Here is an 18,782-nt window from a genome sequence, read left to right as displayed (position 1 = left end):
CAACCAACAACTGAAAGAACCAAACAACCAACAACTGAAAGAACCAAACAACCAACAACTGAAAGAACCAAACAACCAACAACTGAAAGAACCAAACAACCAACAACTGAAAGAATCAAACAACCAACAACTGAAAGAATCAAACAACCAACAACTGAAAGAACCAAACAACCAACAACTGAAAGAAGCAAAACAACCAAACAACCAAACAGCCATAACAGAACCAGGAGAAAACCTTCTAATACATCAGACAGCAGAAGGGGGTTTATATGATATTCATCTTTACAAGTATCACCGTTTCAAACTAAATGTATAGCTTGCAAACTAAGCTAAATAGTTTGTAAGCTATTTAGGTACAAGCTAAATATTTGGTTTACAAACTAAATATTTAGCTAGTGGGCTAAGTATTTAGATTCAAACTAAGTAGTTAGCAGGTTAAATCTTGTTAGATAAATATTTAATTAGTATCTAAATATTTAGCTGAAAAACTAAACGTTTACCTGGAGCTAAATATTTGGCTTCAAACTAATTATTAGGTGAGCAAGCAAAGTCTTGCTAGCTAAGATTTAGCTTGTTAACTGGGTCTTCCAAACATCTTTATAAACTGCCTTTCAGTTAAAACTTTGGATGAGTCTTTTCAAGGCAACTCAAGCAATAGATCTAGAGCAACGGGGTCTGCACCAACTCACCAGAGTTCATACCTCACTTCACAAAACCCAGCTTTTATTTTGAAAAATACACTTAAAGTTAGCTAGTAATTTTGTATATTAGCTAAATATTTAGCTTTGAGCTGGTTGGACTGTGAGTTAAAGTTAAGCTTTAACTCACAGCTGTTCACTAAATGTTTAGTGTGGACCTGAAATTTACAATTGAATGAATAACATGGTGAAAATATGACTGAAATATGAACCCCCATGTTTTTCCATAGCAGGTTAAAGAACACTAATTATTGCTGTTCATTTTTGACAGTGTAACTTTTACTCCATTCAGTGCAGCAGTCAGTGGATCAGCACTGAAAACAGAGAGCAAAATAAACACCCACAGAAAAACACATTTCTCAGTAAGACAAACCCTGAAGTCAGACGTTGTTTCTGTGACGAACCCGAACACAGGCAGGAGGTCAGCAAGGTCAAACTGGATCCCGAATCCAAACTCCAAGAACCGAAGTACAGAACTGGAGAACTGGACCAAACTGACAGGAAAGAGGAGGAACTGGTTCAGACTGAATGGACCAGAACATTCAGTAGAAATGGAAAGTTCCCAGATCTCAACCTTAGAACATTTTTTTAAAAAGATTTTGACTTTTTTGCTCCACTTAAATTTGTAAATAATGATTTTAGCAAATAAAAAGAAATAAATGCTGATTGTAAAGTTGAACTCAGGATGTGAGGGTTCTCTGCTCCTAAGCGCCGTCTGTATAGTGGGATTGGGTCGGATTGGGTCGGGACATTAAGGCTGTGCAGCCTTTCAATCAACTCAACCCAGTAAGATTTGTTCCAGTACAAAGATCCATCAGGGATCCATTAGGGATCCATTAGGGATCCATTAGGGATCCATCAGGGATCCAGAAACATTCAGCTCAGCATCAGAGAGACAGACAACAAGATCCTGCCTCAGAGAACCATAAAGACGATTCAGAACCGGTTCTGAACTAAAACTGGACCAGAGACTAAACATAACCAACAGAGTAGAAAGTACATTTATTAATGAAGGACAGAAATCCATCCATCATCCATCCATCCATCATCCATCCATCCATCCATCCATCCATCCATCCACCATCTATCCATCTACCATCCATCCACCATCTATCCATCTACCATCCATCCATCCATCCATCCATCCATCCATCTACCATCCATCCACCATCTATCCATCCATCCATCCATCCATCTATCCATCCATCCACTGTACATCATGCACGGCTGAGGCAGAAACATTGGTCGGAGTTAGCATCAATTATAATTAATGTTTTTGAACATTTTTGTGGAAAATTTGCATCATCACAAAATAATCTGTTGATTTTGTGTGAATTCTCCCAATAACAGAATCAAAAACTGGCAGAACTGAAATTTGTGCTTGAATTAGTTGATATTTTTGTTTTATTTCCAAAGGCTTGTAGCTTAATTAATAGTAAATGTTTATGTGAAGCAGGAGAAACGAGTAAAGCTGCAGATATGGGACGAGCATGCACTGGGGCGGCTGGCGGAGGAGCAGGAGCCAAAAGGAAACCTGCTCCTGTCATCAGCATATGAATGAACAACAGAGCAGAACATAAACAAAAACATGCCACACTTTTCAGTTTCTCCTACCACTTTACGGTGAAGGTGCACTGTAAAAAATATTTGTATATTTGACAGTGATAAACAGTAAATATATGCCAGGAAAAATCCATATAGTGATGTCAAACTGTCGATTTGATGTGAGGTGAAAACAGTAATTTATACATTTTTACATTAATTTTATGGCTTGTTTTCATGTTAATTTCAGCAAAAACGATTGTGTTTTTTCCATTAAGTTAAAACATTTAGTTTTACAGTGAAACGTTGACTCCAGCATCATTTCAACGTAAAATTAACGACGACTTCTAACCATGAAAGAAACTCAATGTTTTACAGCTCCAGAAAACGACGGACCGGTTCGGATCCGTCTGGTTCTGCTGCGTGTTCTCTGTGACACAGAGTCCAAATCTGACCCAGTCTCTGGTTCTGACCCAGTCCATGGTTCTGACCCAGACTTTGTTTCTGACCCAGTCTCTGGTACTGATCCAGTCTCTGGTACTGACCCAGACTCTGGTTCTGACCCAGACTTTGGTTCTGACCCAGACTTTGGTTCTGACCCAGTCTCTGGTTCTGACCCAGTCCATGGTTCTGACCCAGTCCATGGTTCTGACCCAGACTTTAGTTCTGACCCAGTCTTTGGTTCTGACCCAGACTTTGGTTCTGACCCAGTCTCTGGTTCTGACCCAGTCCATGGTTCTGACCCAGACTTTGGTTCTGACCCAGTCTCTGGTACTGATCCAGACTTTGGTTCTGACCCAGACTTTGGTTCTGATCCAGTCTCTGGTACTGATCCAGACTTTGGTTCTGACCCAGTCTCTGGTTCTGATCCAGTCTCTGGTTCTGACCCAGTCTCTGGTTCTGATCCAGTCCATGGTTCTGGCCGGGTTCAGCCCGCCAGCGCCACGCCGACAGGAAGCCTCAGGTGTTTGTGTCTCAGGTTTCTGCTGGATCACAGAATTCCCTGGAGTCCGATGAAACCGACCTGCGGGTCGATACCGCGCTCTGATCCGACGTAAACAAACACACTGGCATTCCCTGAGGGACGGCAGCGCCCTCTTTAGGCCCCGCCCCTTTGGGGGGTCGCGCTCCTTTAGGCCCCGCCCCTTTGGGGGGTCGCGCTCCTTTAGGCCCCACCCTCTTAGGCCCCGCCCCTTTGGGGGGTCGCGCTCCTTTAGGCCCCGCCCCTTTGGGGGGTCGCGCTCCTTTAGGCCCCGCCCCTTTGGGAGTCGCGCTCCTTTAGGCCCCGCCCCCTGTCGGTCACACAGCTTATTCTGAGGTTTCGGGCCTGAATGTGAGGATTATCCAGCAGGTGGGAATAATCCTCAGACATTCAGCGTTTCTCTGATGAACACAAACAAATCTGCAGCGTTCTGGTTCTGGTCGGCTGAAAGCTGCAGATTCACTGTGAGCAGCAGCAAGCTGACTCATGGCAGCTTTAAATCTCCTCTCCTCTGCAGTCCGGACGGCCGAGCCGGGTCCAATCAGGGCCCGGATACACCCAGAATAAACTCTCTGCTTCCATCAAACCGTCTAAAATTATCTGGAAACAGGATAAAAATAGCCTCCTTGTGGCTGAAAATACATCTGTGACGATAAAAAACCCTGCTGGGCGTCTAAAAACTGAGAATATCTGAGTTCTGCTGCAGATGACTTCTGGATGGAAAAGGATAAAAATCTGTTTCAGCCTGAAAGACTGCAGAACTCAGAGCTGATTTCAGCTTTTCACGGCTCTGATGTCTGCAGACGGTTTAATGGAGTCTTCCTCGTCCCAAAGGAGAAGACTCCACTGGGTCTATTTACTGATCATCGAAGAAACCCTGTTAATTATGTCACCGCTGAAACGTTTAAATGCTAACAGACAGAAAACAGAGAGGAGCTTTGCTTTGATTCATTTCTGCTCTCTGCAGATTTCCTGGTCTTTATATCAGTGTTTTGAAATACCAATCAGCCAATCAGAATGAGTCACAGTGAGCAGAACAGACAAGAAATGTTGCACAGCTAAAGAGCTAAAGAGCTAGCTACGCTAACCATGAAGCACCAGTCATGAACATTAGAACATGTAACGTATGAAGTTAACCTGGTGCTGGGAGGTTGTAGTCTTTCAACTGCAGCTAAACTGAAGATAGCGCTTTAGCATTAGCTTCTGATAAATATTGTGACGTGAAGCATTGTAACGTTAGCTTCCGCTAAAGACAACATTGGTGTAGCGCTTTAGCGTTAGCAGATCTGCAACACCCTTAGATTTTCTACTTGTGTTAATATCTTGTTCTTTCGTGTCTCTTTTATTTTGTTCTTGTTTGAAGTAAAATCATTGGGGAAAAAGAGGAGAAATAATTAAATCATGAATATAAACTATTACAGTCCATAACCAAAACTTCAACACAGAAGTTGAATTTTATTCAACTCAAATTTTACAAAACAGCCAAGTAAATAAGAGTTGAAATCTGGAAAAGTTAATTTAGGGGAAGCCAAGTGCCCTTTTCAAAGTTAGCAAAAACACCAAAGGAAAAATTAGCTTCTCTTTTAGCATATTAGCACAATGTTAGCATATTAATGAAAGTGTCTACACAGACAAAATGTCTGATCTTTTACAGTAGAATCTAAATTTGATTTAGTAAGAATGGGTTTTCAGATTAAATATTCCATAAATGACTTTAAGTTTGACTTTAATTAGCAACTTTTCCCTTTATTATGATATTAGAGACACGTTAGCTTGACTGCATTGATTTTATCCCAGCATTAAACTGTGCAGGCCCTTTGTCTGTCTGAGAATACTCAATGATACTTAATGTCTCAGTCAACATGGCCGCCAAACGTCCGCCTCTGTCCGGCCGCAGTCGGTTTCCCCTGGAGCGCCTCAGGGCTGACTGCTCAGGCCCCGTCACATCTGCAGATGAACCAGCTGGGTGATCTCAGTTAAAAGTTCAGAACCTGCTTGATTCGGACCCGGAACCAGAAACATGAAGCAACACACGAGCCACGCAGACTCTGGACGTCATGACAACTGTTCCTGACTGCGTCCACGTTTCGAGTTTGGCTTGGCCGCTTCCGGTCCCAGGACGGCGGTCTCCGACCATCTGTCGGCCCGGCGGTCGGTCAGCACGCTCCGTCCGTCATCTGCTGCTACGCTTTCATCGTCTCCTCACACCCCGTCACCAATCTGTCCCCACCGTCCCCAAAGCCCCCTGGAGGACGGATTTCTGGGAACCAACACTAAAGAACTGTTTGGATTCTGTTGGAAAAACAGCTAAAACGTCCGACAGTTTTAAACATATTTAAATAAAAACTGTTCTCAGGTGGAAAAGGCAAATAGCTTCAAATCTGTTTCAGAGACGAGGGACTGCAGGCAGGAAGCCATCATCGACCCAACCAACAGGCTCCACTTCAACCTGAAGAAAGTTACTTTGAAGGAAAAGCTTTTCAAGAAACAAGTCATTTAATCTAGAAAGAATAATGGACATACAGCTGCTGTTTATGATCATTATTATTAATCGATATGAATAATAATCATTCTGAGTTTGTTTTCACCACTGCAGTTCAGAACCAACCAGAAACCAGGAGATTTGGAGGGAAAATCCTGCAGGACGTCCGTCTGTTTGCCCTGAACGAAGTTTCTAAGGTTTAAAACGGAAACAAAACGATGGCTGCCCGTTCACTGGCGCAGATTTTAATCTGAGTTCATCTCACAAGATTTTCACCAGATGAGGCCAGAGGCTGGACCAGTCCCTGCTGCCTCATCGGCCACCTGTCTGCACACAGTCCTCCCAGTTCTCCCAGTCCTCCCAGTTCTCCCAGTCCTCCCAGTTCTCCCACTCTCTGTCTCAGCAGGTTCTGCTGCATCAGTTTCTGGGTTGAAAACAAACAGTCTGTACCCCATCCCATAATAACCACACCTAACAGCCCCAGCAGCTGCAATCAGGATGGAGCAGCAGGATACTGCAGCACCATCCATCCATCCATCCATCCATCCATCCATCCATCCATCCATCCATCCATCCATCCATCCATCCATCCTCCCTCCTACCTGCCGCCTTCTCCTTCTCTTTCTCCATCTCCGGCGGTCTTCCTCCGGCCTGCTGCTGCTTCCTTCCCGGTCAGCTGATCCGACCAACAGGCGTCGGTTCTGGGGAACGAGTCCGCTGCGGAGGAGGAAGAGGATGATGAGGAGGAGGAACAAGGCGCGGTGTTTTTCCTCCTCCTTCTTCTTCTCCTGTCCTTTTTTCGTCTTCCAGTCCTCCCTCCTGCGGACGTCCGGGCTCGTGCGTTCACCTGGTCCAGTCCGCGCGCCGCTTCTTCTCTCTCTCTCCTTCTCTCTTTCTCTCTCTCTCTATTTGCACGCGCCTTACTGCTGCAGCCCGAGACAGGAGTGACGTCACCACCGGAAGAGTTTTTAGGGTGACTAAATCATGATAGCCTTGGGGTTAGAGGTCAGTGATACCCAGTCCTGCGCATGCGCAGACATTTTCATAAAACCAGTTAAACAGCCAGTTTCTAAAAATCCTTTAAAATTTTCACCAGCTTCTTTTCCTCCAGTCCAGTTCAGGACAGGGTGACCAGGGCTGGCCATAGGCTGCTTGGGGCCCTGGGAAGGCGACAGTCCTGTTAAAGCGACAGTACGCTACTTATATTTTAATCAAAAATATTTAAAAAGTGTTCTTTTCTCCATGTTTGTTAAATCCGTCACCATGAAGCAGATAATCTGTGAAAGGATCGATCTCCTCCACTGCCAGCCGGAGCTGCTGTGGCTGAAGGAATGCACCAAAAACAACCAATCAGAGCCAAGGGGAGGGGCTTCGTGCTGTCAATCAATCTGACATACTGACTGCTAAATGGGGTAGAGAAACAACTTACCGCTGCAGGAAACTGTTTACATCGGTGGCTAACTAGCCTAGCATTCATGACAAGTTAGTGGGGAAGCAACTGTAACATAGCAGTTTATTTATGTTCACAACAAATGTCGTCTTGAGAAACGAAAAATCATTGCATTAATTGATCCTAGGTATCAATCAGTTAATTATTCAAATTAGTTTAAACCAGACCAGACCAGAGGTCAGAGGTCGATTAGCGTTCACACCTCACCAACCGAACCGGACTGTATAGACAGACGGACCGGAGTCCGGTTAAAGCGACTGAATTGGGCTGGTGGAAATGTAGCCTGAATCACTCGGAGGTCAGAGTTCGCAGGCTTAAATACTCAAATAATTCCTCTGTAAATGTTCAGTTGATGTGAAATTAAGTGAAAAAGCAGCTAAAGTCCAAAAAACGTCTCAAGTAGCTACAGAGCTAACGAGGTTCACTGGGAAATGTGGATCACAGGAAGGAAAACAAACTGGAGAAGCTTCTGTTTCTGTACAGCGTCAGGCTTTTCTCTGAGCGTTTTGTACTTTCAGCATGTTAGGATGATGGATGGTTTCCCGTTGGCACGGCAACGAGCTCAGCCATAAACGCAGCAGGACGGAGAGAGGCGGAGAGCAGGTGGAGGACAGGTGCTGAGACGATAGGAAGCTGGAGGGAAAAACGACTGAATCAGGACAAAACAGGAAGCAGAATCAGAGACTGAACCAGGAAGTAAGAAGCTTTAGGATGGAAGCTGGAAAAATGAATAAATGAATAAAAACATTAAAAGCAGAGGGAAAATGGGGAAAATTAATTATTTCTTTGCTTATTAGAAATAATAATCCTGGTCACACACTGCTGTGGGACACCAGCTCCAGTCTTAAACCACAAGTCAGCCGGTGGTTGTGTTAACAACGTTTAGGTACGAATAAACAGACTTTCATGTATTATTAGATGTACTGCCAAGAAGTGTCATAAAAACAGAAACAAAATCAACCAAACATTAAATTCTGAGTTTCTGTGACAGCAGAAAAAGAAAAGAAAATAAAAATAAGACTGAAAACCAACAGCGAAGGAAAAAACTGGAAATGAACCGATGGTGTAAAAAATAAAAAACAACCGCTGAAGAACGGAGGAGAGAAGAAATGAAGGGATGAGATAATAAGGAAATGAAAGGGAAGAAAAGCAGAGAAACAGAAAAGACTAAACAAAAAAGGAAATTATGACAAAATAAATAAAAAGAAAGGAGCAGAAAGTTAAAGAAGAGAACATGGAAATGAATCATGCAGGAGAGAAAATGACTGAAAAACAGGAAGAAAAGAAAATGCAAACAGGAAGTGTAGAAGCAGGCAGAGAGGAAGATGATTTTCTGACTAAAAACAGAAAATAAAGAAACTAAAAGTCATCCTGAAGCTGAACGACATCCAGGTTCTGCTGGAGCTGAAACGGGATCTTCTTCTGTTTTTATTCATCGTGACTGCTTCCAATACAAAAATATATATAAAAGAAGAAAAATGTGAAAATAAGAGATAAAATGGACAGAAAATCTTCAGGAGCTCCTGCTCTCACTGCTGCCCCCTGGCGGCAGTGAGAGGAAACTACAGCAAACCAAAACATCCGACTGAGAGCAGGAACCAGGTCACGTGTCTGTCCTAAACCAATCAGGAACCAGGTCACGTGTCTGTCCTAAACCAATCAGGAACCAGGTCACGTGTCTGCTTTTAAACCAATCAACAGATGTCATAGGTTTGACATCCACCATGTACTGCATGTATGAAAAGTTTTCAAACCTTATGTTCCTAAACAATCCTAACATTTGTTATCATGAGTTTTCTGGAGAACATTTTTCATCTTGTCTTTGTTGCTCTGTGAAAGACTCGGTAATAAAACATGGATTTAGTACCAGAAACCCATATGGATCCAGATTTCTAGATTTCAAGTTTCAAAGCTGCTTCTGCAGGTTCGGGAACATTTTTCCATACAATCTATTGAAAATGGAGATCCACAGGGTTCAGCTCTTGTGCCTCTAGTTTTAGTCTTATTTTCTGTATATTATAATAAAGTTTATCTTCATTGAAACAAAACAAAGATTTTTTAAAAGTTTTTTTTATGGATTTTTGTGAAAATGTAAAAAACAAATTATTAAGTTTCCAAGCTGATAAGAGAAACTGATCTGAGTAGATATTTATTGTAATTGAATGTAATTATTCCATGGAAACATGGAAAATCTGCTGAAATCTTAATTTGTTATGTCTGGATTTAAAAACATCAGTTGGTTCTTAGTTGGGTTCCAGAATCAAAGGAGGCAGAGGTATAAAAATAAACCTTTCTGGTTATGATTTGTAAAAAAGAGTCAAGCGAACAGAGGAGCAGAGGCGGTGCGTTCAGGTTGGACGTGTTTATGAGGACTCTGGTGTTACAGTGCAGGAAGTTCTCAACCATCTGAGTTCAAAACAAAAATCCATCATCAGCAGGAAGCAGCAAAACACAGAACAGAAAGAGTCACAGCCCAACAGGAGACCAGGTCAGAAAACACCGACGACATTTCCACCGAGCAGGAGTGTGTGTGTGTGTGAGTGTGTGTGTGGCACTTTGATGGCTTCAGGGCCTCTGAGTGAGTCTGTGGAGGAGCTGAGCAGCTCAGACCTGGAGTGTCTTCATGCTACGTGTCTTTGTGTACATTCACTAATTGCACTTGAGGATGAGGATATGTGGAGACTACATAACCGGCCCGACGGCCGCAGGAGAAGCTTCTTGTTTTGGTGGTGATGTTCGGGACACAGACAGCTGATGTGGGAGCGGGTCGGCCGGGAAGCAGCCGCTCTAGGAGGAAGCATCGTCCTCCTGAGCCGGCGGCGGCCAGCCGGACCCGACCCGTTGCTTTAAACACAAAGAAGCAGCTGGAGACAAGAGTTAGCTTATCAAACAGGAAGTTCCTGAATCATGTGACCATATGAGAGCATGTGAAGGCGGCGATCTGCGACCCTGTAGCCGATGCAGGACCGTCATCCGGCAGGTCCACCTGACAGGTGAGCCGACTGACACTTCCACTTTCACACTAACCGGAACCGAACCCAGGAAAACTCATCCAGAACCTCCCAAACCCAAATTAAACTGGTTCTGTTCTGTTTAGCCTACATAAGTTATTGTTTAAACACATTACCTTACAAAGAGCAGAACTGATACCAAACTGGGTCACTGGTTCTGGAAAAACATCTAGAAGACAAGAGCCGAGTCACATGTACTGATAATATGTAACTCCAAGGTCAAAGGTCACACTGATATATTAGAGGTGAAGTATTTGTGACGTTCATCTGATATCATTAAGGATAAAAATACATCAAAATGTTTCAGCTGGTATGAATGTAAAGACGTTTGCAGACGATTCGCTGATGTGTTCACAAAGTTTAATAGGAATGTTAAGAAAAGCTGTTTGGATCTCCATGTCAGCCATTCTTCCCAGCAGAACCATCAGTTGAAACGGGTCACAGGAAGCCGGGTTTCTTCTGTCCAATCAGCTCAAACTGTTATGTTTCAGCTCAGAGTTTAACGCGTCAGAAGCTTCTGACACTCAACGGTCAAGAAAACTTTGGTATGACTCAGTTTTAGATTTAGTGTCACTGAAATGCAGGAAGTCGCCATGGAAACCGGTCTGATTTTGACTCTCCAGGCATTTTCCCTCTCTAATATTCTTGCATTTTTAAATTGACAAATACAACAGCAAGGTGTGGTCTTCATTTATCTGACCAACCACCAGGTGTCCCTACTGAGGCGTCTGCTAGAACCGACTCACCCAACTGGACGGGTCGGGTTCTCCATTCGGTACTGCTACCACTAGCTGAAAGAGTCCAGCTGAAAATACAACGTCAGAAGTCATGAGAGTTACTCCGTTACATTTCTAAAGATTCACAGCAGCGACTGAGCGTAAAGGGAAACAAAAATCCCGGTGTTGTAACGGGAGGAGCGGACATTCCTGTGTCGGTGGCCGATGAGGAAACGTTAGCGGGAGCTGGCGGTTGTTTGTCGCGTTTAAATGTCCCAGGATTTAGGTTTACACCGAGGGTGGAGCTCTTGGTCAAAGATATGTCTCTGTAGGAGTCAAATAGGCGTTTTATTTCTGTTTGGTCACCAGATGGCGCTGTAGGCGCTACTATAGGTGGGGTTCAACAGTTAGCAGCTGATCGTTTGTGTAAACGTTGTTGTTGTGTAGCTTCGGAGTTACTTCATCTTATGGGAGTGAATAAACTGGTGATGTTACACCGAAGAAGAGCTGCCGTTTAAATGCCACCCCAGCTACAACGTTAGCCGCCTAGCATGTCCTAACCAGGCAGCTGCAGGTCAGCACTTCGCTACTACAGCAGTAGGCTGACTAGCTCACCCTTCCCCAAGTTTAAATCGTGTAAAAGTGGAAGAGGTCAGCGTCTGTCTGAAGGTTCCTGCTGTTTGTTCCTCACAACACAAAGAAACGCTTCGGCACAGTGTCGCCTCTCCGCTCACATGGAAGTTCAATTTAAAACCAGGACGTCCACAATCAGGAGGAAAGGAGGTGATTTTTACATTCTGTGCAAAATTAGACAAAAAGTAGCCCACAAATTAACATTAGTATGTTTTCCGCCCGTCTACACTCTTCAGTCAGTTTTTCTTCTACTTATTTACAGTTAGTTTCTAAGACTTTAGTACCGTCATCCCCCAGCAGGGACAAGACATTCCTCGGAGGGACTGAATCCACCATCACAGGGATCTCTGCCGGGTCCACTCCTGGTTCCAAGACAACACAACAACTTCTGCCCCGTTTCAATATTCAGTCAACAACGGAGCTCCAATCAAGAGAACCCAAAATAAATCGGATTTATTCAGGAAATTGATTTGTCTCTTTTCCAGGATCCCTGATAAGTATCAACATTTTTCCAGGACCAGCACTCAGATCATGAGGTGGATTTCAGTCCCTTCCTTCAGTTTTAAGAACAAGCTGTCAGTTTAAAAGGCATTGAGAAGGTAAAAAACACAGGGCACAGAGTGAAAAACCAGGGCAGAGGGGAAGGGAGTAGAAAAATAAAACTAAAAATAAGAAACTGTGGCAGACTACTAGACAATCACTTCACTTTGTGGCAGGAAACATAAAAAAAGTAAAAAAAGAAAGTTTCAGAGGCAGGGGGCACAGGGTGAAGGAGAGGGGAGGGGAACGTCTCAGTCTCAGAAGAACTTGTCGTCGATGCGGAAGTGCGGCCGCGTGACGTCGTCCGGGTTGATGAACACCGAGATGGACTTCCCGGGATTCTCCGTCACCAGCTGCTGAAGCTTCTTGGCGAGCCGATCGTCAGGCTGGTTCTCACCGCCGGCGTCGGACTGCGGTGACGGCAGGTTGGTGGAGCTGCCTCGCCACTGCACTTCCACCGTCAACCTGTTGGCAGCCTTGGCATGCTCGATGGTGGTGCGGAGGTGCTCGGCCGGGTCAGAACGCACCGAAGACAGTTTGCGGGCGTGTAGCATGGCCGTCTCGTCGGACAGGTGCTCCAACATGTTGCACTGAGGGATGAAGTAGTTGGGACACATCTTGTTGACGAGACAGTGCTGCAAGTCGTCAATCAGGCCCAGCAGGAAGTGGGCGGAGAAGTCGTCCTGAGCCAGGTAGTTGGCTGGGAGACGGTCGCAGGCCCACAGCATGATGCTGCGCAGATGGTAGGGACTGATGGCTTTGGGCCGGGACAACAGCTTGATGATGATGGCCTTGCAGGCCTGGTACGCCTGCATCAGGCTCGACGAGATGCACTTCTTCAGCTGAACCTCGCTGCGGGCGAATGACAGCCGCCACTCGTTCTCCTTGCGGCCTTTGTAGGAGCAGGCGGGGACGAGGTAGAAGCCGCTGATCACCTCCTCCTCAGTGATCTTCCCGTCCCAGAAGTGGTTCTCCATCAGCCAGCTCTGGGCCACCGCAGGCCAGCCTTTAAACGACACCACCGGGACGATGTCGTAGAGCATCCGGCTGCTGCCGACCCCCAGGATGACGGAGATGATGGTCCCGTTCCGATCCACCTTCTCCACCCTTGGCATCCCTCTCTGTGGCTTCTTCTGCACCTCCAGCAGCACAAGAGATATGGACTGGTAGAACCAGTCAGCCACTAGTGTTGGGGAGAAGAAGTAGTTGGTGGTCCCATTGATGTGATCGACGATAGTGCAGCAGTCCTTCCACTTGTTGATGGTTCCTTCGTCAAAGAGCCGCAGGCTGAGCCAGGAGTGGCCCAGCGCTGAGTGCCGCATGTCCAGGGTCACTGGCTGGTTCCGGTCATGGAGTTTAAGTGCGGGGACCAGTAGAGTGAAGTCCATGTCGTAGTCTGTGCCGCGGGCGTAGACGCTAAGCTCATCCAGGTCCATGTCCACTACACCTTCCCGAACACCTCCAGAAAGGAGTAGGTACTCATTGGCCACTGGGAGCTTCTGGTCCAGTTTCTGAACCATTCCTGAGACAGGAAGAAAGAACCAATCAGGAAATGAATGAGCTCATCATGCACAGAACAAAGAACAACTGCAACAGTGCCCATTTCTCCAATCAATCACCTGAAACCTGGTCTCAGACAAATCTTCAACAGAAACAACCCCAGGTGAAGGGTTAAGGGCCATGAATATTTAAGGTTTCAGAGAGTTCAAAATTCTTCCCAAAACGTGTACTTTTTGTGAAAATACTCTGTGCTGGTGCAGGTATAGTAACTTACTACAAAGCTGTGTTCAATCTAAAGTCATGTACGTCACTGGGGAAGGGACCCCAGGGAAACCCTTATCTCTCCAGTAGGAATATCAACCACTGATGGTGGGAAGCTACTGGACAGTAGACACAGTTGCCTTGGGGACAAAGGCAAGTTTGCCCTCCGACCTTCTGACCACCAGCAGTAGGCAATGTGTGCAATTGGACGAGACAGACGGATGGGCCAGCGTCTCAAACCGGCAACTCATGGGTCGAAGGACGAGCCAAAGCAAGAACAAGAAGGAATTTCCTATTTGATTGAAAATTTCTTTGCAGTAAATCTTTCAAAACAAGAAAACTTTTAACTTCACTTAAGTGGTGCTGCATTTGGTAAGCAAATGTGTTTATGGGTCAACGAGCAGAGTGGACTGCAGCTATAAAACCAAAAAACTTCGTTCAGGGCAAACCAAAATCCACAGATTCATTTTCCTAACAAATGCAGCAAATATAACGAGAAGTAACCGACTTTCTAAGGACCTTCATCCTGCAGGATCTTTGGCTGGACAGAGGGACGATTTCTTTCTGTTTTTTTACAAATCCTTAAACTTTTGCATCAGTTCTCCCGTCTCATCAGCGCCATCAGGAGGTGAAACCATCAGTCTCCCGAATCATCCGTAAGTCAGAATGAACTCCGTTTCCTTTTGGGTCAGTTTGGGTCCAGCCCTGCCTTTGGAGGCGTTTCTCTAAGGGTGGCAGGTGGCCCCTCTCTGGGACCCCTGGTGAGTCTGGATGGGTCATTGTGTCCACAGATGGACGGGATTGGTCGGGTCCGGAGCTGAAAGGACTTCAGCCGGCTCCAGGCTGCTGAATGCATTCCAGCGCTGTGGTGAGGCGGACCGACGCCGCCGGCTGCTTCTCAGACACTTTCAGATGGAAGGTCAGAGGTCAGTTCAGAAGGCTGAGTCTAAATCATGTTTATTGTTTGTCCTCCTGCCACTTTGTGGCTCATTAAAACGGTTGTCATGCAAACATAGTTTTAGACATTCATAAGTGTCCTTTTGATTTTTCATCCAGTACTTTGAATGTGGATGGGTAAGACGAGGGAAAGCTGGGAATCTGTCCAGGAGCAGCAGATCCAACTCAGGCTGAACAGGTTAAAGGTCACAACAGGGAAACAGTGAGGCGGCTTGATCAGCAGCAAAGATGTTCACAAGTCAGTCCTGAAAGAACCAAACCGGTCCAATTTGTCTAAAACGGTCCAGTTTGTCTTCAGGCCGAAATTGTTAAATGAAAATGTAACAATTATTTCTAAGTCTTTACATTTTCATGCACAATGATGTCTTAGTCTTTAAACATTTACAGCCCAAAGCTCTGCTGGCGCAGGGTGGTAGCGTCTAGAAACTGGGTTTTCCCAGCAGAAACTTGTTGGACCCGCCTGGGATTCATGGATTTAAAGAGCAGATCTTCATCACATCCGATAAAAACTGGGACCAGGACTCGAGTCTCTCCAAGTCGAATCTGGAGTCTAATTTTACTGAAGAGCACCTCGGTCAGTCTAAAGCACGGTGGTGGAGGGATGGTGCTGTGGGCCATGGATCCATCTGAACCGGTTTGTCTCATCGACTCTAGATAAGTCAGTTATGAATAATGCTGCATATTGAATGAAGTAAATATTAATTAAGTGTTTTAAAAGTCAGGCAGCAGCTGAACGTGTTTTATAAAAACCAAACATATCTTGGGCTCAGCAGGAAACCCAAAGAACCGAACCGGGACACAAAATGAGCTGAATCCAAAGGGGATTCATGACGCTTCGATTTGTTTTGGGGTCACACCGCCATCAGGCCCACATGAAACAGAGGTGTTGGAATGGTCTAGTCAAAACCTGAACCTGACTGAGTTGCTGGGACCTTCAGAGATCCGAGCAGAAAGTCGGTTCTGATCCGTCAGACGTTTAATCAGGAGGATTCTGTTTCCTGCTGAGTGAAACCAAATGATTCAGCAGGAATATTAATCCACCAGGACACCGAACTGGACCGGTTCTGGTCTGGATGAACGATCCAAACAACCAGGAACGTCAAATTAAATGAAAGCTTCTGCTTCCTGTTGGTTCCTATCAGAACCGGCCCGTTTTACTGCTCCGGGTTCTGCTCTGGGTTACAGCTGTAGGCAGACTGGAGAATCGAATGGTTCCGGTTCCAGGTTCTCTCTGTCAGAACACAGCGGACCGCACGGCGCCGACCCGCCGGGCCGACCCGGCTCCCTCTGCTGCAGCAGTAAATCCTCCATCTGCATCTTTTTTTAGCATTTTTCTCTAATCCCCTCTCAGCTCAGTGCTGGGTCAGCACGGCCCGGACCGGTCCGCCTGCAGCTGGGGGAACCAAAGCCCGGTTCTGCTGGGACCGTTTGGGTCCGATCAGAACCACCAAAGTTAAACATACGACTCAATTTCACTGAGCATGGCGGTGGCAGCGTCATACTGTGGGGCTGGTACTGCAGCAGGAAGAGAAACGTTTCCTTTTTTAGTTTGTAAACTTAAAATTTGATGTTTATGCTGATTATTTACTTACTTAGCTAACTATTAGCTCCTAACTAAATATTTAACTAATATCTATACTCACTCCCTGATAAGAGGAAGTAGACTATCAAAATAAAAGCTGGGTGCAGACTGTTTCGTCTGGATTGCCTTTAAACGCCTCATTCTTTGTTTTTAGCTGAAAAGAGGAAAAGAAACGAAGAAGAAACAGGAAGAGCTTCAAAATCAGGAGTTTATCAAGAGATTCAGAAGACCCAGCTTTTATTTTGGTAGTCCACTTCCTGTTATTGGTAAGTGAACTTGTATATTAACAAAATACTTAGCTCTGAGGTAAATGTTTAGCTTCAAACTAAATATCTGGCTTATTGACTAATTTGGAACTAAATATTTATTTGGCAACTAAATGTTTAATTAACCGACTAAATACTTAGTTTGAAGCTAAATATGAAGCTTGATAACTAAATATTTAATTTGGAGCTAAGGATTTATTCAGCTACATATTAACAAGCTTAACATGCAGTTTGGTAAATAAATATTACGTTTGAGCTAAATAGACGCTAATATGTAAATGTACTAAATATTTAGTTTGAAGGTAAATATTTAGCTCCCAGCTCAGCATCACTGGGGCAGATTTAGCTTCATATTTCTCTCTGCTGTTTGTCATTAATGATTTATTTTAGTTGCTACATTAACTATTCAGAAATGCCTGAATCTGAAGGCGAAGTCGTCTCTAAATGTTTTTATGGCTCTTATGAATTATCTGTCTGTAAAAGTTTTAACCAAAGAATCTTAATCATTCATGATGGGGTTAATTTTCCTGTTTTTGTTGTGAAGGTTCTGTAAACTCTGCTGGTGATGACGGTGAAATACAGGCTAAATAAACATTCTTTAAAAATCATGAATGAAATCAGAAAAATGAAATGATTAAATGAATGACTAACATGGTGAAAAATTAACCACATTTTTTCTGACTGCTGGATAGAAAAATAACATGTTTTAGTTCAGCAAAACTAAAACAGATGGTTTTAGTTTTGGTCTTCTTTTAGTTAGGTTTTTTTAAAAGTCAAAAACATGTTTGTTTTATTTAATTTATTTATTAACAGTTTAATTTAACAAATAGCAGTTAAATCAGTTATTTGTTAAAATGACTGTAAAATAAACTGTTAATTTAATAGACATTATTTATTTAATTCTGTAATTATTTGTATTAATTTTTACTGTGTAACTTTATGATCGGCTCCTTATAGAGAACCAGGTAAAACCTGAATCTGACCCCAGATCTGCAGGCTGGAGCAGGTTTGCATCGATAAACACCTGAGGACCTGATCCCGGATCAGCGATCCTGGATGCTGCTGCGCTGCAGAGCATCATCCAGCCTCCGGGCCGGGCCGGTTCGGTTCGGCTCACCCAGCATGGAGAAGATGAAGTCCTTGGCCGTGTGGATCTCCAGAGCCCGCTGGTCGTCGTACTCCCGCTGGTCGTGCTTGCTGAACTCCTGGATGAGCCGGTTCAGGTCCTCCATGCGGGCCGCGGACCTGAAGTCCAGCTCGGGCCCGGAGCCGCCCTGGGGCAGCCTCCCCGCGGCCGTGGATGTGGGGCTGTTCCCGAGGCTGCCCGCCGAGCCGGTCCGACCGGAGAGCGCTGGCGCCGCCATGGTTCCTCCCTGCGGGTTCTCTCTACAGCTGCTGCCGCTGCCGATGGGCTGTTCTGGGCCGAGCCAAACCGAACCGAGCCGAGCCACACCAAATGCAAGCTCAGGAAGCAGCTGCGCCGCCTTCACAATAAAAGTCCCACCCACCGAAAAATCACTTCATCAATAAAACTGATTGATGAACATATTATTTACTGTTGAACAGAGACTGGTGTAAACTGTACTCAAGTGAGAGTAGCACTATTTCAACTTATTCTTTGTCAAGTAAAAGTACCAGGAAATAACTCAATTTAGAGTAAAACAAATATTTGGTAAAAGTTTACTCAAGTACTGAGATCAAATATCGATCATTTAATATTTAAAAATTACATCATGAGACGGAACAAAGCATAAAGTTAAGTGGAAATTTTCGTATTTTAAAGACAAAAATGACAAAATCAAAACAAGGCAAAAAAAAAAAATTCAAAATCAGTTTCTTTCTACATAAAACTTTCATTCAGTTGGTAGAGAAACCACAAATTTTATTCAAGTAAGAGTAAAATTACTTCATAGTAAAATTACTCAAGTAAAAGTAAAAAGTACAGCGCAGTAAAATTACTCCTAAAAGTACATTTTTCAAACAAATTGCTCAAGCAAATGTAGTTGAGTTAAAGTAATTAGATACCTAATTTTGGTGTTGAAAAATGATCATTATTAACGTTATAATAAACAAAAATACAAATTGAAGTGAAGTAATGTGTTTATATTCCATTCATTGGAAAATAATCAAAGATTATGGGATGTTTACTAATATTAAATATA

At 44.2% G+C, this 18,782-nt stretch overlaps 1 protein-coding gene across 1 annotated transcript; it reads right to left on the bottom strand.

Moving 5' to 3' along the window:
* Positions 1-9,501: 9,501 nt before the first annotated feature.
* On the bottom strand, positions 9,502-18,098 carry LOC103150887 (protein MB21D2). The gene is made up of 2 exons (XM_007570660.2): positions 17,738-18,098; positions 9,502-13,576 (listed from the first exon to the last, which is right to left on the bottom strand). Exons 1-2 carry the CDS (start codon positions 17,982-17,984, stop codon positions 12,312-12,314), a joined length of 1,512 nt encoding a protein of 503 aa, XP_007570722.1. The 5' UTR covers positions 17,985-18,098; the 3' UTR covers positions 9,502-12,311.
* Between the last annotated feature and the right edge of the window lie 684 nt (positions 18,099-18,782).

This window comes from Poecilia formosa, unplaced genomic scaffold (genome assembly GCF_000485575.1).
Source record: "Poecilia formosa unplaced genomic scaffold, Poecilia_formosa-5.1.2 Scaffold265, whole genome shotgun sequence".
NCBI lineage: Eukaryota > Metazoa > Chordata > Actinopteri > Cyprinodontiformes > Poeciliidae > Poecilia > Poecilia formosa.
The sequence above is the reverse complement of the archived record's forward strand: the minus strand, read 5'-3'. Positions and strand labels throughout refer to the sequence as shown.